This window comes from Nelusetta ayraudi, unplaced genomic scaffold (genome assembly GCF_046127955.1).
Source record: "Nelusetta ayraudi isolate G7.1 ecotype Tasmania unplaced genomic scaffold, CSIRO-AGI_Nayr_v1 ptg000042l, whole genome shotgun sequence".
In the NCBI taxonomy this organism is placed as follows: domain Eukaryota; kingdom Metazoa; phylum Chordata; class Actinopteri; order Tetraodontiformes; family Monacanthidae; genus Nelusetta; species Nelusetta ayraudi.
In genome coordinates, this window is record NW_027466092.1 from 3,403,936 (window position 1) to 3,430,070 (window position 26,135).

The window sequence follows — 26,135 nt, forward strand, 5'->3', positions numbered from 1 at the left end:
AAATCCACCTTTTCTAGACAAATGAGGCATCTTTAACAATGAAATCAATCACAATCACACCAATCAGTTCAATACCGGTGCAACCATTACTGACTATGCCCCCAACAACAGCAGCAGCACCTCATGGGCTCTGATCTGCTTACACTTGATTCCTTCTTGAAGACGTGACAACACCATCGGCCTGAACCTGGCAGAAGCAGCTGGCGTCGGCCGGGGCCGTCACCTCATCGGAGAGGGTCAGGCCGACACTCTGTCAACATTTGACTCTGACGCCTGTCAGAGGGGAGCCAAGGTCGACGCCCACCGCCCTCCCCCCAAAAACAGACCTCTGGCAGGGCAACACAACGGGCCATATTTCTCAAAGCAGATCCTCCGCCAGCCGGCCGTCCGTCCGTTCGTCCTCGACCGCGGCCGTCCGCCGCCCAGGCCTGATGGATAGAAATGCGGCTAATCCATTATTTTTGGGTCCAATCGATCGGGGTCCCGGCGATCAGAGATCGGCGCCACGGCCCCGGCCAGCGGGGCGGTGGGGGTGGGGGTTTAGGAAGGGGGGGCCCTGCTACAAGACGGCGGCCGAGCCGGAGGTGTCAGCGGCAGGCCGACTAATCACCCTGGAGCTGTGAGTGATGGCGGTGGAAGCAATCACACAGGGGAATGCATCATCTCCGCCCAGCTCCCATCCGTCAGCCTGACTCGCTCTCATTTGACTGAGACGCATGCCAACGTGAAATATGACACTTTGTCAAAAGCGGGAAGGAACCGGGGTGAAGGCACACCGGGCGGCGGCGGCTAATAATAATAATTAAACATGCGATGTTGTGCGTCCGCCGCACGATTACAATTGCGACGACGACAATGCGCAGCCGTTTCCCACTTGCGCCCGTGTTTCAATTTGGTCGCCCATCTGCAGCATAATGGCAAGAGAGAGAGAGAGAGAGAGAGTGAAAGAAAGGGGGAATGTCTCACACACACGCAACACCCGAAAAGCTGCGGCGGCCAGACAAAAGTGACGAAGCCTCCAGCTGGAGAAGCCACGAGTAAAATATTGCGGTGAAAATTGAGCGAGGATGACTTGGGTTTTCCCCCCAAGCAGGCGACCAAGGAGGAACGTGAATGCCCAGCGACAGCAGCAGGGGGCGCAGGCTGGCTTTGTTTATGTTTATTTCATTTGATATGTAAGTCACAAATACATTAACACTGTCGCAGCGCACATATCAGATGATTTGCTTTGGCCTTGTGAGCATACAAGCTTATTTTCGACACCAGTCCATAGGCGGCCTTTCATTCAGAAGGCTCGTTTGCTTGTTTGGCTGCAGCTCCAACGTCTTTCTTTCTTTTTTTTTTTTTTAACCAGTGCCAAAAAACAGTGGGGAGACACGATTGTGCAAACATTTAAAAAAACAATTTTAATATTACAGTAGATAATAAAATTTCAAAATGTAAGAAGGTTGCGTATGCCACAGCGGTGCCATCACATTGGCTTTTGCATTTTAGCAGAGCGAAATGACCCTCAATGTCAAGCAGGCTCTTTGACACCATAATGAATTCGGAAAATGATTAATGCCGTCTTGTTTTTTTTGTTTGTTTTGTTTTTCGTTGCGTATGTCTAAACGAACGCTGCGTTTGTCATTTTCGAAAACAAATTGCCGCCGCGTCTCGTGGAAATGAATTCTATAGATTTTCCTCCCGCCTTGTTGGGGTTTTTCTCCCGGGGAGGGTTATTTCTTAATTAGATGGGAGGGAAGATGCGTCAGATCGCTGCAGACCGAGACTCGCCTCCCCTCAGCCGCTCGCTTGGAATACCGATCGCTCGGGAGGACGCCTCAGCCAATTATGGTGCATTGACAAAATGTGACACATGCATGGATGCTTGCTCCCGCCACCTTGTTTTTCTGGAGAAAGTCAACACTCGGAGATTAGGTGGAAGCCCCTTAAAGACTCACCAGCACTTGAATATTAAGTAATTAAATCCTGATCAAATAAAGGTGGTCTTTTTAACTTTATTGACTTTTCCTTGCTTTTAGACGTTCTCCGGAAATGCAACTCATTTTGCAGAACAGAGTGACTTAGAATGTCCTTCCTGCTCTAGCCAGGCACCTGATCTGAATTGATTGATTGATTGATTGCTTTGTTGAAGAAACTTATTGCTGTGGACAAATTAATTTCCTCATTTCTCTCTTAAGGTCCTCCAACAAATAGGAGCGTCCCAATTTTCCATTTTTGCCAAGCACTTTTCTATTGGAACTGACTAGAACCAGACTCTGCAGTCAGTCTGCACTCCAGATGCCTGCGGTGTCTGGGAGCCTTCGTCCATCTCTGTCTGTTGGCATCTGGCCTCGGCTGCCTCCTGCTTTCATCTGACCTGAACAGAAGCTGATTGGTTGGGGAATCCTACTCCTGTCTGAAACGCTCACCGCCCACATTCACAAGTACGGACAACTGAAAGCTGCCAATTAGTCTGATTGGTCTTTGGTCTGTGGGAGGAAGCCAGGCTCAACCTGGAATCCAACCAGCAACCTTCTTGCTCCTATGTATTGTTCTTTTTAAAATTTAAAACCTGCGGCTTTGGGAAAAACGTTACACGTCGAGCTCAGCGTGGGAACGAAATAATTGCGGAAGAAAATAACCCATCACGATGAAATATCAAAACGCCAACATCTGTTGCCATAAACCTCATTTTGAGTTACGCCGCCGCACCTTTCTGTCCCCAGTTTGATGTTCCAGGGCTGCAGAATTAATCACAATCGGCGAGATCAGTGCGGCTGATGTCACTCCTGGCGTCTTGTTGTTTTTTTTTCCCCCTTCCTCTCTTTCGCTTTCTCCCTTCAAGCGCTAATAAAGCTATATTGAACACCGCGCCGTTCTCGGCAGGAAGTCCGTAGCCTGTGGCTGCTCACTAAATCTCGACGACTTCATTAACTCATTACCGTGAGTCACGGCGCGGCGTGCCAGCAGCAATTAAGGCGCGGCGGAGAAGAGGCGCGTCGTCCTTGGGCCGCGGGACCGATTCGCTTTACTAGATTTAGTCCGATGATTGGCACATCAATGGGAGGCAAGGTGGATTAAACACACTTAGTCGATATTCAGATTTGTCCCGCTTGCACCTCACTGTCCTGGAGCTCAGTGTATGCGCACGCACGCACACACACACACACACACACACACACACACACACACACACACACACACGCGCCTCATCAAGTGTCGGCTTGGGAACGGTCGTCTCTGTTATTGATATCCTACGCAACACAGCCAAGAATATTAGAGTAAAGGGTTTGGATTGAATTTTCTGGATAGATGGATAGATAGACAGATAGATAGATAGATAGATAGACAGATAGATAGATATATAGGCTTGAGCTGTTTTCCAGAAACTCTTAGGAACTAAAATAACGTCAAGTGCAGGAGGCTGGAAGATGATTGAAGTGAAGGCAGCCAATCCCCGCAATACTGTTTGCTTTGCTGCGAACCCGGTCCTATCCCCATAATTGCGTTTCAGGGTCCGTAACTCAGCCCCCGACCGTTTCGTCGCTGTTGCTGCCGTCTTTCGCGCACGCTTCGAAAGCACTTCCACTTCAGCGGCTGAAAAAAGAAAAGAAAAAGACACGGATGGCACTTTCAGTAAAAGGTGCTGAGCATCTTTCCACGTGTGTGTCTCCACTTAAACTGGCTGCAAGGAGGGAGAAGAACGTTTCGCTGTGTTTGGCCGTAATTGGAAAAAAAAAACCAAAATCAAGAACGGTTGAGGAAAAAAAAATGCTGCGCGGCGTGAAAAGGTCACAAACGTTTTCTCCCAGTTTGCAGGCAGCGCTGGTTAATATTCATCCCGTCCTTTTGTCTTTTTATTATGATTATTTCTTATTCGAGCAGGAGGCCGGCGGAGACACGGCAAAGGAAAAAAAAACAGTACATTTCAATGAATGTGTCAAGGCGTTAATTCAACTCTCCCCTCTGCCTTTTGTAGAAACACATTTCTATTCATGAGGCCAATCCTCCGTAGTCATGACGCTGCATACTTATGTTTTTTCTCTGTGAAAACTCCAGGAGGGTAAAAAAAAAAAAAAAAATGCTAATTAAATTGCAGCTGCGGGCTTGTGTCCCCTTATATGAAGACTTAAAGAAGCCTTTATCTTAGCAAATGACTGACAGTTGATTATGAAAAAGGAAGCCAATATTCTCCTTCCTGTGTGAAGACGGTCCACCCACACCTTCTGCCTGGGTGCGTGTGTGTGTGTGTGTGTGTGTGTGTTCGTGCATGTGTGCCATTGTTATGACTCTGTTCTTAATGAGTTTAGAATGAAGTTATTTTAATGAGTGGAGAGCGGCGGCCTCTCGCTGAGCCTGATTGTGCTGCTGAATGAGTCATGGGCAGGCGGATGTGCACATTCATGTGACGCGGTTTAAAATAAAAAAAATTAAAAATAATTCCATGCTCTTGGCTGGGAATAGGAGGGTCGTCCTGAGGACGGTTCCGCCTTGATGCTCGCCGCCTGACATCAGGTGTGGTCCTGCGGTCCTTCATCTGCTCCAGGGCACGGCTTGATTGTGATTCTTTTTTTTTTTTTTTTTTTTTTTTGATGTCAGGTGGTCTTCAGATGGAAAACGGAAAAGCTGGGGCCAGCTAGAAGCAGCCCAAATGTGTTTAATAGGTAGTTTGTAAAAGTTCTGGGAAAAAGTTGCCACGTTTATCTAAGTGATTCAAATCTTGTGAGGGACGACTGACAAAATCAGGATGTATTTTCCTCCTGGCTGGAGGCTGAAGGAAAGTGAGTGAGGAGGGGGAGTTAGAATCAGGATGAATCTCCAAGACGCCTGGAGATTAAATGTCTCAGACTTGTTGTTTTTAGTTACGTCCTTGATTCTAGTAGAGCTGCCTCTTGGATCACCTTCTTATGTGAACGTTCCACCAACTCTTTCACCTCCTCTGCGAGGTGGCTGTTAATTGGAGAGTCGAAAGCTGACTTGGACAAACAATAAACAGATATTTGTTTCAGGTCCATGTAATTGCTGGCGTCCCGTTTGTTATCAGTGTGGGAGAAGAAGCAATGACCTTGAGGTCTCACCTTTGCTGTTCTTCATCAAAGCTGCAGTGCACCTAGGGGGCGCTCACGGTTCACCATTCACAGCAATCACCATTATGGCATCACAACTGCGGAGGCATTTTGTGTGTTTCTACACACTTTCAAGGCTTCCAGAAGTGATGGAAACAATTCAAACTACTATATTGATAGAGCTGCAGGTCCGTCAGCGAATGGGAATGTGCCTAATCCGGTGTACATCCGCTGACCAATCAGAATGCAACTAAAAAGAAAACAGAAAGTCACTCATGTTTTTTTTTTCACTTCACTCACGATCACACCGCTGCACCGTGGAATCACTTTCCTGACCTCCTGACGCTCAGGACACATTTGAATTTTTGACTCCATTAGGTTTTAGGTTGCCGTTTCATTTCTTCCACGTGGAAACCGAGCAGCGAGGTGACGGCTGAAGCGACTTGCGTCACCTTCCGGCACAACACGCACGTGTCAGCCGCTGAGGCTGGATTTTGTGGTATTTTCCAGCCTGCCACGTCTGCTTCCTCTTCCTTTCTCCTCTCCCCTCTCCTGTCCTGCAGCATAATTCTTTATAATGAGCTTGTGGACAGGAGATGAGATATGATTCTTGGAATTAAAACAGCATTTTCGACTTTGATCATGCCGCAGTGTGTGAAGCGCTGAAAATAAGACTCTGCCCTTCTTTATCAAATCTTTTTCACTCTCACCCTCTCTCCCTTAATCTTCCCCCTTGCTTGTGCGCCCTGCTCTATCTGAGCTTGGGGGACAGCTCTGTGAGATGGAGAGTTAATGAAGAATGGCTTTTTTTTTTTCTTCTTCTTCTTTTTTTTTTTTTTTAACTCTCTTTTACCCCCGTCCCTGTCTAAAAAGACTGTCTAAACTCCGGCAACTTTGTACCCGGCTTTTGTTAATCGCATCGTGATCAGCTTTCAGGCCAAACAACCCCTGAACCAGTTCTGCATAAATATTTAATGCTGTTATTCCCAAACCCCTCTCCTCACCTCCAGAAAATGTTTAGTACGATTGCAAAAGCAGCAGCAGAAAAAAAAAATAATAATAACCCTGACGTTTTTCTTCAATGGCCCTAATTTGGTTCCAAAGCAGCTTTCCCGTCTTTTACAGTCGCATGGTAAGCCCCCCTGTTTGGTTTAGTTGTTGTTGTTTTATTGCGCGCGTGCACTGATGAGTGGGTTAGGGAGACTGCAAGTGAGACGCAACATTGTCAAAAAGCCATTTACGATGCTATCATGAAATGAAAGCGGCTGATGTGGGCTGTTGCTGGGAGCGCAGTCGTGTAAGCAGCTATCTCAGGGACTGATGGCAATTCAACACAGCCAGCGAGGGGAGCGGTCGCGCACGTGTGCACGCATGTCTGTATGTATGCGCGTCGTGCGTGTGCAAAACTGTCAGAAGGCTGTGATTATTGTGTGTTTTGCCACTGGTACAGAGAGAAGAAAAACCTTTTGTGTCACCTGATTTGTTAATATGCTAATGTGCTATGATTAGCAGAGGCATGCGAGCGGCGGCGTCTCCGCTCAGTTAGGTGTTGATTGAGAAGACACCAACGACCCAGGTGGCAGATGAGGGAGGAAAACATATTTTGGAACTTTTGGAACTCAAAACTATTTTGTTGCTTACGGGCTAAAGTGGGCGGGGCAGGTGGAGAGCGCAAGAGCTGGCTACATTGCGAGTGTGTCAGTGTTATTATGCCTTTGGTATGCATTTACATTGATAAATAATGAGGCATTTTATTTAGACAGCTTTTGAAAGAAGCAACATTGGCAAAGGAACTCTCAACATTTGGTCAGATTGCAATATGATTCGACTACAGTGGAGCTACAATTTTGATTACCTTGTGTCCTCATCTGGTGGGCCAAAAACGCTAAGCCATGTAGAGTAACATGTTTTGGTTTTGTTATTTACACTGCAGACTGATTCAGAAATCCCCACTGTTCTTTTTTTTTTTTTTTTTTTTTTAATCCAAATACTTGTATATTTGCAAGATTGCAAATTGCTAACACATATTAGGTTGTTGAGAAGGGTTTTCAAAGCATTCATTTTGCTAGCTCTTTAGGTTGACTGTATTTTAATACAATGTAACACCATTAAAAAGAAAGTGTAAGTGGCCAGAGCTATGACCAAACGCTTGCCGGGACTCCACATCAGCCAATGACGTGGCTTAAACCTCCTGCATTCTCCACAAGAAGAGAAACGTGGCCAACATACTTCATACTTCAAATGCAGAGTCCTCCCACTGCAGCAGCGAGCACTGCGGAATGAAACATTTTCACTTTCCGCATTATCCAGTGCCCGCTTCGAATTTCTGACTAGTCGCACAATGAACCGCAAGGAAGAAAGTTCAGCCCAGAAGATGTGCTGAGAGCAAACTGCAAGAACTCCCAAACCGGAAGACATAATGACGGCATTCGTTGTTTTTTTTTGCAGCCCAGCGAGAGAGACAAATGTCTCTGTTGTCGCAGAGCATGTAGCGGGTTTATAGCAGTCGCGGCAGAACTGCTCGGCGCTGTGCTACACTGCCAACAACTTTAAAATTCCACCAGTGAATCCAACAGCGGCTCTTGTAATTTCTCAAGCGTCAAGACGTGCTTTGATCCGCCCCACACTGTGTTGCAACCAGGCGGCCGAGCGGCTGCACGTTAGTGCTAATTCCGTGCAGGATATTGGAAGACCTGAGCTGGCGCGTTACAATGCAACATTTGTGTTGATTTATTAACGATCGCCTACCCTGCTTCCAGGCGTTCCCGGGCCCCGGCTCTCGAACACGCTTTATGAGATACCACATGCGCTACATTGTGTTTTACAATGCTAAAAAGTGTGTGAAGTCTCACAGTCATGGCAATAAAAAAACATTTAGCTCTATTGCCGCATACATCACGGCGTGGCAGCAGCCTCTGGTGCCGCTGCTCCCGTCGTGGTGCGTTTAATGCCAGAGAATTGCGCTCGTTTTAAGTGAAACTCACAGTGATAATTGTGGCTTTAATGTATTGTTCATTGAATGATTACTGTGCAATAAAGATTAGAGTTAAACATTGTCCCCGTGTGTGTGTGTGTGTGTGTGTGTGTGTGTGTGTGTGTGTGTGTGTGTGTTCCCGCTTAGCTTCGCTGTCTGCAACATTGCTGGCCTCAGAACACTGTGTGTGTTTGTGTGTGTGTGTGTGTGTGTGTGTGTGAAAATGTGGTGAAGCTCATTCAAAACTAGTGTCTTTGGCCAGAAAGAACATGCAAAACATTGATCCGTTCTTCCCGCGGTGAGCGAGTGAGATTCTTCTCCGAGCTGCTGACTTTTCGCTCTCATGGTTGTGCGGGTTCCCCCCCTCTTCGTGCCGCAGCTTGGGAAAATCGGCGGATGTCTGCTTGTTGCCGGCGGCCACCTCCCCCCCGCTGACTGCATGTAGGTGTAGCCGTTGACTGTAAAAACACGGCCTCCAATTAAGTGTTGTTTACTGCAGAGCTGCCAGCTGCACTTATGCCATTTGTATCCTACGCTTTAAACCAACCCAGCCCCACCCCCCCACCCCTCCACCAGCTTTAGCGTCTTAATTCCTGCACGGCCCTCTCGATACACGCCCGCCCATAGCATTACAAGGAAACTGCATTAAAAACCTCTGACGTGACATGGCTCCGCGTCAGCACCGCCGCTAGGTTTCCCTCCACATGCGGCGTTCCCTGGAAATCTCCAAAGATTCTGTTGCACACAGGACGTAACGTGCACGTAGCAGAGGGCCGAGCAAAATCCTACCCGCAAACCACCTGCGTTTTTCCAACCAAATCCCAGTCAACTGCCTGCAACCTCCACACTGTGGGGCCATGTCTTCAGTTCAGCAGGTTCACAGAATCAATCTGTGGCGCCGCCATTACCTTGCTCTCGCCCCGCATCAGGCCACAGACATGCACCAAAAAAACAAAACAAACAGAGGAAAAAAAAAAAAAGAAGAAGGGGGAATTCAGAAGATGAAAGCCCGCCCTCTGGGGAAATGATCATCAATATGTCAGCCGAGCATTACATGTCTAAAGGATTTATCAAGCCATCAATAAGTTATTGACAGCAATAATGCTCAAGGTCAGTGAGGAGGAATCTCATATCGGCCCGTTTAACATAGAGTTGGAGGGGGTTCGTGCCAGTGGCTCTTCCTCATCCTCTGAGGTGCAATGAGGACAGCTTAGTGCCTTCTGGGCCTGGGGGGGGGGCGGCATTGATCATTCTGTGATCTGTGGGGGTTAACACGTCGTCAGTCACAGCATGAATCTCTTGTTTAATATATATATATATATGTATCCTTGTATCCTCTTAGCGTCTTGGTCCACTTCTGCAACCAGATTCTGTATATTAGCTTGATTTTAGTACAATGACATCGACAAAATTTGTTAGAAAATTGTGAAACACATGTTGTATATTTTGTATGTTGAAAATAATGTTTAGATATTGTATTGCCTTTATACATACAGTATATATGTGCGCACATGTGCCTTATTTTATGATATGCCAAGTTTCCCACTGTTGTTTGTCTCCATAAAGTGCTATTGTTTATATAAATATTCTTAAAAAACAGTCAAAGGCCCTGTGTGTAGGATTTAGCGGCATCTGGTGGTAAGAAGAATATTGCACAACAATGCTCTCACGTCTTTCAAATATGGTCTCTTTTCAAGTGGACCTGATCTGCATGTAAACACGTGCAACTCAAAACATGCAAATGCTTTTTTTTCCATTCCAATGTCCCTTTAAATGTTACACAGCGGGCCATTAACCTACACGCTGTGTGCATATCTAAGCTCTGACAATGTTTAACAGTGGATTTTGAATTCTTTATAGAATTGAACCTTTAAACTGTAACATATTGCACGATGCATTTTCTTTTCAAAGGTTATCCAAGCTAATTGCAATGAAGTTTAAACCCATAAGACCCGGTGTTTGCATTAATAAAGTATCAGCGCTTTAAGAGGGGGGGCTTATCTGAAAGGAAAACGGCGCAGCGCCGTGGATTTGCCCTGCTAGCGCCCAACGCACGTCTGCCGTGTGTGCTCTGTGCTCCGCTGGTTCTAATGTTATGTGTACTTTAGTGTTCCAGCACAGGGATGTGCGCTGTTTGCATATTTCTCTCACGGGCTGTGGGTTTATGTAAACCTCCTGCTGTTATCAGCACGCCGACGTGAGGCGGGAAAAAAAAAAAAAAGATAAAATAAAAAATCTCCGCCTCGTGCCTATCAGCACATCTGCGTTCCTGCCTCTTTATCTCTGCTGCGACTCCAGGAAGGTTCATTTGGTCGCCGGGCATGAGGTCAAAAACTGGCCAGCGCGCGCGTTAATTTTATTCTGTGTTGCGTTGCGCTCGGGATGCCGGCGAGTGCATCCTTGTAGCTGCCACCTGCGTGGAAGGCAGGGGCTGATGGTGAATCGATAGTGATGGATCAAAGAGCCTCACGGCTGCAGCCCTGAGTGTCAGAGTGCAGAGAACAACGGCAACTTTTTACACCGCCTTCCCTTTTTATTAATGCCCCCCCCCCCACCCCCGACCCCACCCCCCGGTCTGCAGTGCACTTATTCTTCTGTTTCATCTCGAAAATTCCACATTCTCTTTGTCTTCGATTTTGCGCGGTGGCATTTTGAGACAGCGAGAGAGAGAGAGAGACGGGTGACATGACCCTTCCTGCCATGGTGTTTGCTAGCGTCAGTCAGCGGTTGATTTGGAAATTTATGAAATGTTGCGATTGACGACCAGGCAGTAAAACAGTTTGATTAGTGGCCGCAGCAACGTTTGGCTTTTACAAGACATTTGCTTATTGCCTGCGAGCCGTTGTAAAGTTTCATTTGCCAACATGCGAGTGTGACAAAGATGCAAGCTGTGAATTTTTTCCTTGTTTTTTTGTTTTTTCCACTGCTGATGTAATAACTCCTTATTTGTTGTTGTCTAATGTGAGAAGCACAATCTAATAAAAAACCACTTGGCTCTGTTTTCTAGGAGAAAAACATTGGCCGGTCCGCTCCCAGAGTCACCATGGTAGGGCTGGATGTTCTTTCTTAAAGGGTTAAAAGTTGCCTCTAAACACTTCTTAATGACTTTTTGTTTTTTGTTTTTTTGCCCCCCATTTTTGATGTGTGTGCTAATGGCCAAAGAACAGTAAACACAAGCAGCATCTGGCTTTGGTGGGCTCAAGTGTTTGGAGGCAGCTTGTACCTGGAGTCTGACTGTAGTGAAGTGCCTTCCTGTTTACCTCCATCTATCTTGATATCTAACCTGTCTATTTTCCCCTTTCACGTTTTAGCTCTTCCTGTCTGTGTGATGAGTGTGTGTGCAGTCTGGTCTGTGTGTGCTGGTTGGTTTCAGGGGTGGAACGGTACACCACATTCAAGTTACACGGGCCAACAAGAAAAAGCAAGTCAATTTAAAACAAGCGCAGAAGAGATATTATTATGCTATCTTCTGTATTGCCGAGATAATTGACTCGAAAAGCAATTAGCTTTAGCAGGGCTCTGTGCAGGACGGCATAATTAAAGCCCAACGATACATGCAGAGGCAGCTGCAGTTGCTTTCTCACAGGTAACATGTATTGGAAGTGAATTCTTAGGAAGTCAACATAGCCAGAAAATCATTTTTTAAACAAGTTAATGAGCAGTAATCGGGATGCAGTATTGTGTCCATGATGTCATTTGGAGCCACACGTGATGTGTTGTTGAAAACAACTTGTTAGCGAGACTTAGTTGTCAGTAATAATGCTTTGCCCCATCCTCTCATGACAACCTTTCGAAACTGAAAACAATCAAGAGAATAGCAAAGCTTCATTAGTGTGAACTACATGACAAACATTTGTTGATGTATTATTTTATGCAGCGCTGAACCCTGCCCTAATGTTTACCACACCAACAGCTGTTAAGCCCTTTGCTGCTGGTACGTTCCAATGGAAGTTTTCCAAGCTTTTTTCACATTTTCAGCAACTAGTATGTTTATACAAATGGTATTGTTTCATTTTCCATATATCATATTTCTGAAAAAGACTTCAATAATGTCAGAGACGTAGGCGGAGAGGTCTGTATCGAACATAACCGCATACTCGACTATTGTCAGTGAGGACAATGTAAAACTACAGCGAGAAAAGCTCACTGGTTCTTTTGTATATCTCAACATGGAAATAGAATGGAAAAACAGTGTTTTCCCTGTACAAAGAGCTCAGTCAGTATATTGTTAAAATGTAAGGTCATGCAGTGGATTTTTTCAGTGAAATACAACAGTTTGAAAATCTACAGACAACATTTTATTTCGTAGAGCGGGCCCTCGTTTTCAGATCAGTACATGAACGCCTGCCCTCTCGCTCCCTTCACGACTAAATCCCACTGTTGATTTCTAAATCCAAATCACACTGTTGATTTTAATCACAATCTGGCCACTGAAAGTGCAAAACGTATCCAAATTCACATTTCCCCCATTCCAAAAGCCTCGACCGAGTTGGTCGATTTACAGTGTTGGACAACCATTTGTACCGTTACACCCCTGATTGGTACTGCTTAATTAATGGTGTATTGGTGTGGGCTTGACTTCCAAGGAAACATTGTAAAGAGGATTTTTTTTTTTTTTCTGATTGCCAAAAGTTTGTCCGATGTGTGAAGTTTGGGTGTAATTAATGAAAAGACTAACGGAAGTAGGACATTCTCTGCGGAGGAGGAATATTCTCTACCTCTTGATGTTTGCTGCAGCTGGCCCACATTCTCCTTTGTTTGCTGTTGTTTGTTTTGTTGTTTGTTTGTTTGTTTTTTTATTGTGATGTGCCTTAAAACCCTACTGGTCCCATTTCACTGTGTTTTAATCCCTGCCTCCTGTTTATGAAATTGTATGTTTTCAAGTGTTTCACTGATGCCTTTCTTTTTCCATGTGTTGCTGTCTTCTTTGGAAGTGAATGTTCTAACCTGTTATGGGTGTGCGCTCGCTCCACGACTCTGTCCGTCTCGGTGGAGAGGAGGGCTGGTCTATGAAAGGCACGGATAAAGGCAGTTTTGATGATGTTACTTCTTTTATTTTAAGAAGACATCAGAAAAATCTGTGCTTATCCTTGCTTAAAATATACGGACCCTCCTCTTCGCTCCTCTCCCTTCGCCCTCCGCCTCCTCTCAAAGGAAGTCCGCCTCTCGACAGCCCGACAAACGGAGCCGGTTGGTATGCCACGCTGTTAACTGTTAAGAACAAAGGGGTGGGGGGGAAAGTGTGATATTTCTAAAGTTTAACATGAAATGAAAATATCTGGGTTTTGATTTCCAGAAGAGATTGCCTCCTTTAAAGCCGTCAAATGCCCTCTTTTTTTTTCCTTTTTTTTTTCTCTATATCGAGGGCTTTGAGACGAGCTTTGTAGGAACATCATGGAGCGCCGCTTCAATAAAATGGATTTCTCATTGCCTCTTAACACACGGGGGTCACAATAGTCCTTGGTGGGTTCACTGTCTATCACATTTCAAAATGAACTGGATATGAAGTCCGCGTGAACCTGCTGCCCTCCCACATCCCTGCTGTGCCTATCACGGCACATTTGTCAAGCCGCACCGGCACTGACATGTCAAGTAACCGCTTGGCCTCTGGTGTCTTGGGGGTGATCGTGACTTATGAGATAAGAGCCGTACTTACCGGCACTGTGCTTTTGGGGGAGGCGGGAGGGGAAATAGCGTGGGCTGGTATTCTACACTCGTACTCAAAAGGAACAATGCAACCTCGTAATCTGCATCCCTTATTACCGCATAATGATATCACCAGTACTCTGAGTCACTGATAGTGTTATTTTTTTTTTTTTCCTTTCTCCCTTTCCAATTTAAACCGCTGCCTTGATTGGTTTTCACTTATTAAACATGAGATGCAGATTAGGAGACAAGCGCAGCCACTTAGCAACGTCCCTGTGTTTGCTGACTTGGTGCACCAGCGTTTAGCCTTATCGGAGTTTGAGCTGAGTATCTGTAATGTTTGTCTTCATTTGAGCGAGAAGTATTTGATTGTACACCAGAAGCGACTGCTGGCAGCAGGAAGGGGATGTACCAGCGTTAGTCAGCGCTTAAGGATTTTCTGAAAAACAAGAGAAACATTTTTGGCCAGGATCGCATCTTAAACCCCATTTTTGTAATAGCTTTTCAAAACCCTATGGTTTTCTACTCGAACAGAGGCCCATCTCCAGAAAGTTATCCCTCTATTTGCGGTATTCTGCAAAAACGCATAGACATTGCTTCCCACTAAGCTTTAGCTTTTTAGCGCCCCCCCCACATTTTTCAGAGGGGACACAAATAAATCGCCTCTCGAGGTGGTCTCAGAGGATGGAACAAATCTGCCAGTGGTTGGAGAGATGGCAGTGTCCTTTGTGACATCATAAAGAGCTTTTACTTTGAGCAAACCTTTTTCTGATAGTGGAGCAAGCAAAACATGTACAACTGACCTTTGTCATTTCTGATTCTGACGAGTTCACTGGGGGATGGAGACACAAGCAGTAAACAACAAAACATTATATATATGATAGACAAAAAAAAAACGGATGTGATTTATATTTCTAGATGACTGTGATGCCCTGACTCAGAAAGGTTCAGTGAACAACCAACATCAATTTCAAACCGCCCAGCACTAAGTAAACACGTTACTCTCAACGGGCCATCAAAAGTCATTATTTATTCGTCAAGTCAGTGTCAACACAATCCAGCAGGAGCTCAAATATTTTACACAACACTGCACAAAGAGACCAAATGTGCCTGCAACAACACAACTGGTAAATACTTCTGATTTTCGTTTGACAAGCCACTGATACTGCAGTGGTTTCACAGCCCCTGACGAGAAGAACTGCGACGGCCGCTCATACTCAGCCTCCCCCTGAACTTCATCTTTTATGGCCGTAGATTGAAATGACTCGTCTCTGCTCGGAGAGAAAGATGTTCATCACGTGTGGTTGCCATTAACTCTGCATGTACAGGAGCTGCAACATGTTTTTTTTTGACGTGGAATTCAAAGTCACTCGTTGAGGAAAAAAAAGAAGCATAAAAACCAAGTAAATAACCTGGTTATTGCATCTGTTACTTATTCTCCCAAAAGATTATCACGGTTATGGTCATTACAAAGTGGATTACATTACGTTAACTCATTAGAACAAGTACTGTTTGACTGCTGCATTTTACCTTCAGCCTGAACTGCTGAGGCTTCAATCTGTGACACGGTAATTGTGTAAAAAGGCTGTATTGGACATATTGTGTGTTTTGGAGGGCTGTCAAGCCTCAGTTCATGAATAATTCAGGTGGTGACGTAGGAAGCAGCAACAAGCTGCTGCTTTTATCAGAGTAGAGGAGGCTCTGAACTGGAACCAGAAAAAAACTTCATATTTAATTAAAAATCATTCTACATGAATTCACCTTCTCCGTACCCGCTGAATCCTTAAAATTATTCTGATTAAATGTTGGCTGTAATTAGCTGATTAGGAAATCCTGCCTTTTTTTTTTAGTTTGTTTATTTATATTATGGCGGATGGAGGGAGGGTGTGTTGGGGGAGGGGAGGTTATTATGTTAAAGTGTTAGTGACACCATGGTGTATGAATTAACACCGGTCACCCTGAGGGTTGGGCACCTCAAAGGCACAGTCAGGGCCAGACGGCCAGTCTGAAGTCAATGGAGCCTGGGGTCCATTCTTCCAAACTACTTCAGAGCTTTTAACTGTGTTTTTAATTCATCTGTATCCACACTTGTATCACACCGGGATACGTCACAGCCATAAGCTGAACAAACTGTTGCAAATATGAGCTCTTCGCACCAACTGGAACAACAAACAGAGGTCCAGTTGAAAGGCAGGAATTCTGGAGCAGTTTGTCACTGTTGCAAATGCTCCTCACACAAATCACAAGACATCTGGTGTTTACAGATCACTTTCTTTGTCGGTGGCTGTAGGGAAAACCAAAGTGTAGCCAACAAACGGGCTGCAGAGGATCAGCGTGGCGCTGTGACTAAACCTAAATTACGCCAGTTGCTTCTACACATCGTGGAAGCTCCGGGTGATCTCCACAGGCTGGACTTCTATTCTCTATTCTCTCATTCTATTCTATTTTGGCCAAACGTACACATTAAGCACAGATATATAAAACTAAACATCAAACTTGCATCTGGTTTGTACCAAGATAGCAATCAGGTGTGAACAGGGCCTGAAACGCTGTTGTTACTACTGTGGAGTCTTAGTTTGGAGTTACGGTTGTAATCTGTCTGGTAACAAAGCTGGTGTCCTCAGAGAGAGTCAGACAATATGTTGACTTCAGTAAATGAGTGAAGATGCCTTTAGGGCCTCCAGGCTCACAGTTCTTCTCCGGATGATGGAGGAGCCGAGGCCTCTCTTGATTTATTTTTGTGCTCTCGGAATACATCCAAACTTTGATTTGTATGTCGGCGAGAGCTGACAGCAACGTTACAGTGTAATATTTCATTTCACATTATTGACAGCCTTGGTCACAGTGAGTCGCTGCAATGCTACAGTAGTTTTGTATTACACTGGCGACAGAACTCGTCAAACCTTGTTCTCGCTGCTGTTTTTCAATTTCAGCTTTGCCATGCTGGCACTGCAACAAAACAACCAAAAAAAGAAAACCCAGTATCGACGATGAAGGGTTAGACGGGTTGAAGGTGTCAACAAGGGTCCATTCAAAGCTGGACCTCGGTTCGGTATTAGATAACTTACACCTCATCAATTTGCATACGTCCCAATGAGAGCAGTTCTGTGTTCACACTGCTGGACCAAAGCCCACCTTGGAGTTGCGTCACTTCCTCTACGTGTTCTAGTTGCACTTTGCACTGTTGGACAGCGTCTGCTATTATTGAAAAAAAAAAAAAAAAAAAGTTCAATTGGTGCAATGAGAAGATTAAATGCCGGCGACGCATTTGGGCACCTCAGGTGTTCGACACGTCACAGAAACCGTTGGAGTGAAAGCAGACCAGTTCTTCATTGGGCAGCACAGAGAGACAAAAAAAAAAACCCATCCAGATTTACACAGATCAACAATTTACAGGTGCCAGTTTGCCAAATGGCAGTGAAGTCGTCAGTGAATAACTGAGAAAGAAGGGTTGAGCATTAACGAAGACAGCAGTGCATAACCGTGTAATATCACAATCGCGGTACTTGAGAGCCGTCTTCTGGCTGCCAGATGGTTGGTGTATCTTTGGGTCAATGCGAGTATCTTTTTAACAAGCCAAGCTTTCAGCCAGAGGACCTTCCGAAGCTTCCGAATAATCACTGGCAATGTACTTTTCATGTCCTGGTGCCTTTTCCTTGCCATGCGAACCTACCAGTTTGTCGACACATTCTAGTCCACAGTCAGATCAGCTGAGACCTCCGAGACGTTTTGCAGCCGGGAGAATCCACTTTCACGGGGTGCGCTGATTATCACCGACCACCGAGTCGGGGATGAGCAGGAGGCTAAAATTAGCCGGGGAGCCTGAAGTGCTCTACATACAAGTTGGAGGCATTATCGGGCCGGAGTTAAGCCTCCTGCTCTTCCGGCCAAATCAATGCGGAGGTGGCAGCTACTTGTGTCCGGGCCGCCCAAAAGCTTTGTCCCTGACTTGCCGAGTGAAGTGGGGCCATTATGGCAGTTAACATTTAGCGATAAAATGTGAACACCCTCCGTCACTAGCGAAATGTCAAGTCCACGGTGGCTCCCGCCGCCCCCCCCCCCCCCCCATCCGCTTCCTCCTCGGCCTCGCTCGGTGGGGGGGATGGGGGAGAGGAGGAGGGCAGGGAGCTGCTGGTAGAGCCGAGCTGTCAACGGAGCCAGTGGGACAGAGACGTCGGCATTCATAACTTGTCACACACATTTCACCCCCCACACACACACACACACACACACACGCACACACACACACACACACACACACACGTTCCCAAAGCTGAGCCTCCCCTCTCAAACAGCCTCCACCTCTCCTGGCCCTTGCAGACGTCCAGGAGCTGCACTTGGCAGGACTAATGGGACGGAGGGATGTCATGAGGACAGTGGAGCAGAGAGCCCAGGGTGGCTCCTTAATAGATTCTGCCGGCTGATGGTGGTGGAGGGCTGCCTCGTGGTCACTGGCCCATGCTGCTTTCTCCTCTCTCTCCCCTTTTTTTTAATCCCCACTGCCCGGCCTGCCCTCCCCACCCCTCCTTTCATACTTTCCCTCCTCTTATCTTGCTCTCCGTCTCGGTTTGTCTTGGTCTGTATTTCTGTCTCGCCGGCCTTTTACTTACTGCCATCCCACCTCACAGTTGTTGAGACAGCGGGCCTGTAGGGTTTTCCATTATGTTCCTGTCACTCTGTATTGTTGCTGTTTTGAACGATGTCTGTGTCCACCATGACTATTCTTTGTGCATTCCTGGTTTTTTAAAGCAGCTCCAATGCTCTCTTGCCTCCGAGTGTTTCATTGCAACTGCTGCTGCTGTCGCCTTCGGCTAAAATCAGATTAAATACTGTAGGTATGTGGTACAAAGCCAGCACTCTCTTTTTTTTAATCATTCCAAAAAAGTTGATACTGAGATTGCTCTAGTTTCTTCAAGGATAAGACTCTTGTGTCGAAACAAAGCAGCAGTTAGATTGCTGTAAAGACACTAAAACTGGCACCGCACAAGGAATATTTTCCTTTACCTTGTAAAGAGCCCATAGAGGGTGTTTGTAAAAGGGAGCCAAAACTTCGGAGGCAATTGGGCAGTTGTCCGTGTATCACATTCAGGCAGACCAGTCACATTTGTTTTTGCGCGATATGACCCTCACTGCCTTCGAAAATACTTCACTACAGTCTAACTGCTGCACTAAATTTGTTGCGCTAAATTCTTGCCAAAGACAGCCAGGGAGCGCAACAATCTCGTCCAGTGACAAAAGCTTCCACTGCCCGTTATTGTTCTTCTTTCAAGGCGAAAAAGCCTCCGGTGTTGATAAAACTGCGTCTTTGGATAAAATCTTTGTGTTTCGGAACAGCGAAGGGCAGTCAGTCAGGAAGCTGATTGTTGATGGAATCTGTGAAAAATAAAGGCAGACTAAAAAACTCTTCTGTTGAAGGCTGCCAAGATGGATGAGCTAGTTTTCAGAATTGAAGTTTGATTGATTTCGCTGCCACACAAGGTTACAAAGGAACAGAGACGAGTGCTTGGCCAGTGTTTGACCTCGTCGGTCTTTCGCCGAGCTTCACCTGCCCCCAACCCAACAGGGGGCCTGACTCTAAAGACCTACCAGTCAAAACAAAAACCCATTGCAGAGATTTCCTTTCTAAGATCAGCATTGGAAGTGTTGTTGGGATTACTCCATGGAAGTAATCCAACTACTGATCATTGATTACTCCTTTAAAAGTAATCAAATTACTTCTTTAACTATTTTGTTTCATAAGTAATAAATTACTAATTACTTTAGTTTTAAAAAGATAAAGTAACAGTTGAGAACATCTTGTTTCCTGCACATAACGTACAACGAACCACAATCTTCATTTAGACGAGATGAACTCAAAATAATGATTGTATTTCTAGCTTGAAAACGCAATTGCTGTTTTTTCTTTTACCGTCGCCATGCTTGTTTTAGTGCGTTGTCGCATATCAATGATGTTGCATGCACGGCCGCATCGTCATTTTGCGACATTGTTTTTGAATGTTTTCTAAATTGCCGACATGTTGCGGATAATAAGACATTTTTAGCTTGCATAATTTTTCAGAAAAGTAATAGAATTGTTACTTGATAAAGTAATTATGATATAATTACCAATTTTGCCAGTGTAATCCTGTTACATTACTGTATTACTAAAGAGTAGTTGAATAACAGTAGTGGATTACTTAGTAATAGATTACTCGCCAACACTGTTGGGCAGTCAAGTCTAATAACCAGTAGTATTACAGACTAACACCTGTAAGGGTTGTGCTTAGCGAAACTGCTGCAAGTTCTTACCACTAGTTCTTAAAAAGCTTAAGCTCAACATGAGGTACACAGTATTCCCTACATTGATTTTCAGGTCTGATATTTAGTTCCTCGCCCTCAGAGGATTCATCCAAACAAATGGTATCTGCTCATGTTTACTCACTTTTTTTTTTTTAGCACTTTCCATGCAGATTCCATTTTGCCTCATTCCTGTTCTCTTTGTGCAATCTTCCTGCTAATGGAAATACAATGGATTTTTTTGGGGGGAAAAAAATGCATGCGCACCCTTATCTTCTGACGGTGTATCATCTCGTGGCTGTGCAAGCGGCTGGACGGAATGCAAATTCGCAGAAATCAATCTTGAGATGGTTTTCCCAGATACCTCTTAGCATGTGGCCGCAATCAATTGTGCAAATGCTTATTTAACCTTGCCGTTGGTGTTCAAGGTGGGCTTCCCTCTTTATTTGAGGCTACCTGAGTTCAGGCAGTGTGCCTGAATTGCCGGATGCAACATCTCAAGAGGGCGGTGCGAGACAAAATGCCAGATATTTGAGTCACATCCAGGCCATCTGGAAGCTATTATGCAAAGAAAATGAAAAAAAAGAAAACCCCTTCAAGGAGGTATTCTCCACACTTCCATTAGGGGCCGGGGAATTTCAAACACGAGCAGTCTTCTGGCCCAGGTGAGGTTGGCTGTGTGTGGAAGTGAGCACGGCCAAGCTCAGCCGTCCCTCGCGCTGTGGATGAATGTGTGACTGCGTCACCGACACTGACAGCGGAGAAAAAAAACATCCATTTAGCAATTTAGATGCGGACCCCTGCTTCACCTGACAATCTGGAGAGCATGTCAATCATAAATAATCAACCTTCCGTGTGATTAAGCAGAAGCAGCAGCAGCAGCAGCAGCAGCAGCAGCAGCAGCAGCACTGGCTTTGCATACATTTTAAAAGAGATGGAGGCCAAAGAACGGCAGGACATCCAGAGGGTCTCGCCCTCACGACTTAAGCCCTCACACCCCCACCCTCCACCCTACTGCTTCATCCCCGCAGCTTGCCTCACAGTAGCTCAGTGCGTGAAGGGTTATTTCTGCCATGTCAGCTGAAAGAGGGCGGTGCTGCAGAGTGTTCACGGCCGATAAGCAACCTCGTGGCACCGAGGAGGTCGAGGGGAATGCTGCTTGCGCTTCCAGTCTTTTTCTTGAATATGGCTAATTGGTCCCCAGATTACGGGCTGAATCACTGAACAGCCAGGTTCTTAATGAGCCTCAGGCTGCTGCGTCCTCTCCACTGTGCAGCCGCCTCGACTTTGAAATGGGGGCGGGGAGTAAAGTTCTTGGACATCAAAATCAATGAGGGCGCAATATCGACCTATGTCTGGAAATTTTCATGAATACAAGAATAATAGCAGACATTATGGTCAGATTTTGACTATATGCAGGGCCACCTTTATTTTCTCCTTTTTCATATATAAAGAAAAGTAATTTGAATACATTTTCCCACTATTATGCCTTTTATACATTCGCATTACGTGGCTTTGTTGATCTGTACTGTCGATGTTGTTGGGTTCTCACTGGGCCAAAGCCTCTCGCCTTCAATATATTACATGTGGCTAACAACAAAGCCATTGTCAGGCATTGTCAGAGCTGGCAGCCCTTCAGTCAAAAAGTGGCAAAGTATGTTGAATGTTAAAAGGACTGTTTTGCATTGAATTCATCTCAGCGAGCCATTTTAAATGCATTCCCTTTTTATTTATAGTGCAGAGGAATGGAAATGATGTCCACTTCCTTTATTCTAATCAAATGTTTCAGGCCGCTAGCTGGCTGGTGTGGTGACGTTGCCCTTTTATATGCCCCAATTTAAACAAAGATGTTCAGATTGTGTTGCTGCAAAGGCAATTCACATCGGCATGTTCGATGGAGGAGAGTATCCTAAATTCCAAGGTAGTAAGTCACCACCAGTGGGGGGGGGGAAGATGAATTGCAATGCTGCATGTTGCAGGTTAATGTGCTCTGACGTGGTGCGACGGCGAGAAAAGTTATTTCATGACCAGATATTGCAAATTGGGCCAAGCGAGCGGTTTTGAAGGAATCGTGCACTGTGCCAGATATTACAGTGACACAGATTTTCTGGGAGAGTGGACTGCGCCTCTTTCATGAATTGTTAATCACTGGCAGCAGTTGGAGAGAAGAAAATTTGAGTCAGGGGTTTTTTTTTCTTTACAAAAAGAAATTATGAAAATGGCAGAAGTGCTAAATAAGTCATGATGAAATCAAACTTTGTCTGGTTTTCTCGGGGTTGTCTGGCATGTGAAAACTTTTTTGAAGTCATTAGTATCTGTTACAATAGAATTATCCCTATTATCCCCTGATGCAGAACTGTGTAGAGTCACAGTTTCTTACATGATCAAACTCAGTCGCACCTTTCACACAGGCAGAGGCGGCTTTCGCACTCCTCACTGTTCTGTGCGAAAGTGACTGCTGTGGGTTTTGTTAACAAAAAAAGCAAAACTTTTTTTCTTGAGTTGACATTTTTCTTTGATACCGAGTCAGATGATGCCATTGATGTGATCATGAACTGCACTCTGGGAAGACGGCTGTGTGAAAACAAACGCTGGTACTACTTTATTGGGTTCTCTGTGAAGGCAGGTTAGTGGCAAATCAACTTTCTTCTCTACATGTGCAGCTTTCAGGTTTCAATGAGACTTTTAAAAACCTTAAGATTTTCTGGTAAAAGAAAAACAAAGTGCGTTAGTTGACCCTCTATTGGCTCTATCGCTCTCTTTCGGCTGACAGGCAGTGACTGAGGTACCGTAGGTGGCAAGGTTACATCACATCACTGTGTCTATACACAGTCATACATAAAAAAAAAAAAGATTTTAGTTTCACTTTTGGACCATAACAATTATAGAACCAGTCCTTGTGAGTAGATACTGGCAGCTGAAGCTCTACCGCTGCAGCCATGACCTTTTTGCAGAGTAAAGACATTTTGCAGAATGATTAAGACACAAACAAGCAATGAAAATAAACCTGTATCCATGTCACAGAAGAGGGTTGCCTGCTAGAGTGCAGTTCCCACGATGGCCTGATGAAGTGTCTCACAGTCCCGCCCTCCGTTCCTGCCATTCGTTTGGTTCGAGCACACGAAGAGCAAGGAGCCTTAAGATTTAGAGTGCGTTGCCTCGCAGGTTTATATATTTTCTTATATTGAGAGCAGTCACAGTTGAGTCATGACTGAATCTCTCTTAGGCATCACGAGGGAAAGAAAGAGACACACACCATCCATCTCCATAGCTCAGGCAAATATCGAAGCCCATGATGTCGGCGGTCCCCCCCCACCCCACCCACTCCCTCACTGCAGTGACTGATGTAAGTGGACGTTTCACCAGTTGGCTCCAATGCATTTTTAAACAGGCACAGCGGCAGACAGCAAATGAACGTGTCGCGGCGGCTACACTTCTTCCCCCTCCTGCCGCGTGCAAAAAAAAATCTTTAAGAACTCCACACTCAGACAGACGCACGCGCTGGGCGCACGCCCACGTTTGGACACGGCGCTCAGAATAGCTGTCATTCATCAACTTTGCCGCGGCAATGGACTCAGTAAAGGTCCCATCCTTCAACTGAAGCACCTCCACGGCGCCGGCGCCCAGCCGAGCGCCCGGCCGCTGCATCACAATCTCTGTCAGGTGCTTGCGCCGCGCCGCCGCGGGGACGAGCCGGACGATTGGCTGAGGCCGTTGTTTACTCTGGAAGGTGTCGCCGAGGAAGGCGGCAGAGTGTTTCCGCTGATTAGATCGCACTGTTGTACCGGGAGGCGGGATGGCAGGGTGACCGCAAACCTATTAGTGTCCATGTTAGTGCTCCTGAGTGGTCCGATAAAGTTTTACTGTGCAGCTTAGAGCTCCCATTTTGTGCAAAAATCACTTTCACCGGCAACACGTGTCCACTGCCCTGCCAGTCAACTTCCCAGAAGAGACAATTGTCCATCATGTGTTCTGTTGTTTGCGCCACTTCTGCACAAAAACCCACAGATCTGGAAATCAGCCAGCCGGGATGGAAATGGCACTGGTAGAAATTGAATTCTTTCTTTGGATCTGTCAGCGTGCAAGGTGACTTCAACTCAGGTCTTGGATGAAAATTGAAGATCCAAAGACATATTAGTATAATTTGGGACCTTGAATAAAACAAACATTTCACATGTTGTTTGAAGGACTTCTTTTGGTTGGACAGTAACGTCCTGGAGAAATCCATTCTGACTGTCTGAGTCTACCTTGAACATGGTCAGACTTTAGCCACTGTTTGTCTCTGTCTGCCAACCACATTACCTTAACTCTCGGTCAACACAGCGCTTTAGAGGAACTTTGACCCCAGACATTATGGTCTAATTGAGGTGTTTCAGCCCAGTTAAGGCATGGAGGCGTCCGTAAAGTGTTTAAATGTCATGCCGAGGTTCAAATACGAGCTGCCCTTATGAGGACCGTGTGGTTGAAATCTTTTGCGGGGATTAATTTGTGGATCTGCCGCTCCGAAAGGTCACCGATGATTTTGCGAAAACAGAGGCGTTCAGAGTTGCGATCCTCTCGACCGTCAGAAACTAAGTTCCACCATTACACGGCTCGAAATGTCAGGTGTCACGAAGTAACTGTTGCTTGTGAATTGGTGCCACATACAAACACTTATTACAAACATTTATTCTCGCTTGGTCAAGGTGAGTGTCACCAGGTCGAACTTAATGGGGGGGGGGACCTGTTTTGTACGCGACCGAAACTTAGCAGAAGATAAATATTTGAAAACCGTTCAAGATCAGATGACCCAGTGCATGTCGGGTTTCATCGAGGTGGGTCTGCCTTGACAGGTCACGTGACCTGTGGTCGTTTGCCATCTCTAATTGCATCCAGCCGCTCGGCGAATGGCTGGAATGTTAACTTCTTGGTCCTGCACATTCCCTGGGTCGAATGTTCTGCACGTGGATGAAGAATACAAATCCAATGTGTGTAAGACAGCCCTGAATTTTAACATGGCTCTGTTAAAACGTCAACGACCTCCATCTCAGGCGACTCACATGCTTCAACTCAGGGAAGTGACATCGATCAGCGCAATTGTCAGTTGAACTCTGAGTGGAGACGAAGGACAAAACTTTGCATGTGATGTGATTATTGTATGATTATGGTGGCAGGGGGAGAGGGGGGGATGTGAGACACAGCAGTTTTAAAGCAATGTTTGATTCATTGGTTTACACATTCTTAGAATGTACTTTTCCTTTTGAATGCATTTACTTTTTTTTCATCATTGTTGCTTTTGGTAAAAGCAGCAGATTTAGGCTGCTTTTCAGACGCTCTTTCAGACGCTCTTTGTATGCTGACTGGGAACAAACTTTCACTGAGATTTGGAACACATTTAAAAAAACAACAAAAAACAAGGTGTAGTCGTAAGCGGTGCCTGCTTGGCTTTGTGCGTGTGGAAAGTGCGAGGGTACTGCGTGAAGGAAACACTCCCAGCACTTCCACCACGACCCACATTACAGCTGGAATTGGGAGCCCGCTCATGTTTGAGGATGTTCCTCTTCTGCTTAAATTGTATCAGCTTGGGGCGATTTCTCTCTGCGATGCCCATGTTGTGAACAAAAAGTGTTTTGTCTGTTTTTTTAACGTTCCAGTCTTTGAATAATTTTGGCTCCAACAGCATTTCCACTTCTGAGACCTCAGTGATGTATGCTGCGGAGGACTGTAGCCTCTGTGGCTTAAATTATGCAATTTGCTCAAGAATATAAAGGCCCTGCGTGTTCCAGGACAGGATGTGATAAATATTGTATGCAGCCTTGTGTTCTTGTTTAGTTTTTTTTCCAACTTTTGTTTTGTATTTCAGAAAACAAAAGTTGTATTATTTGTGGACATGTGCAAGTACTGCTGTAGCCTCTGATTTTGTGGATTCCATCTGATGTTAACTGTGGGGGTTGCAGCTGGCTCCGCCCCTCCCCACTGCAGTCTCACTCATCCCATCACCTCATCTCTCTTTGTCTCTGGTGATAAAATTAAAGGGATATTTCACCATCTAATGGGGCTTTTTGCAAGCCGACAACATTGACTCGACCTTGCGATTGGTGCGCACTTGAAGTTGTATTAAATTTCTTACTAATTTAATACAAAGGATAAATCAAATGCCACTATGCAAAACCAAAAAACAACAAAACAAAACAGAACAAAGCTTTTTG

General features: G+C 45.4%; 1 protein-coding gene across 6 annotated transcripts in view; it reads left to right on the top strand.

Annotated features, from left to right (window-relative positions):
- LOC142893278 (protein shisa-6-like) overlaps positions 1-26,135 on the top strand; it is a 73,368-nt gene that overhangs the window by 36,007 nt on the left and 11,226 nt on the right. For 3 of the 6 annotated variants that reach the window (XM_076033691.1, XM_076033694.1, XM_076033696.1), the window contains exon 5: positions 11,033-11,071. The exons of the other annotated variants lie outside the window; for them this stretch is intronic. In XM_076033691.1, coding sequence (XP_075889806.1) covers positions 11,033-11,071 — 39 coding nt within the window. The remainder of the gene's footprint in view (positions 1-11,032; positions 11,072-26,135) is intronic. 6 annotated transcript variants of the gene reach the window in all.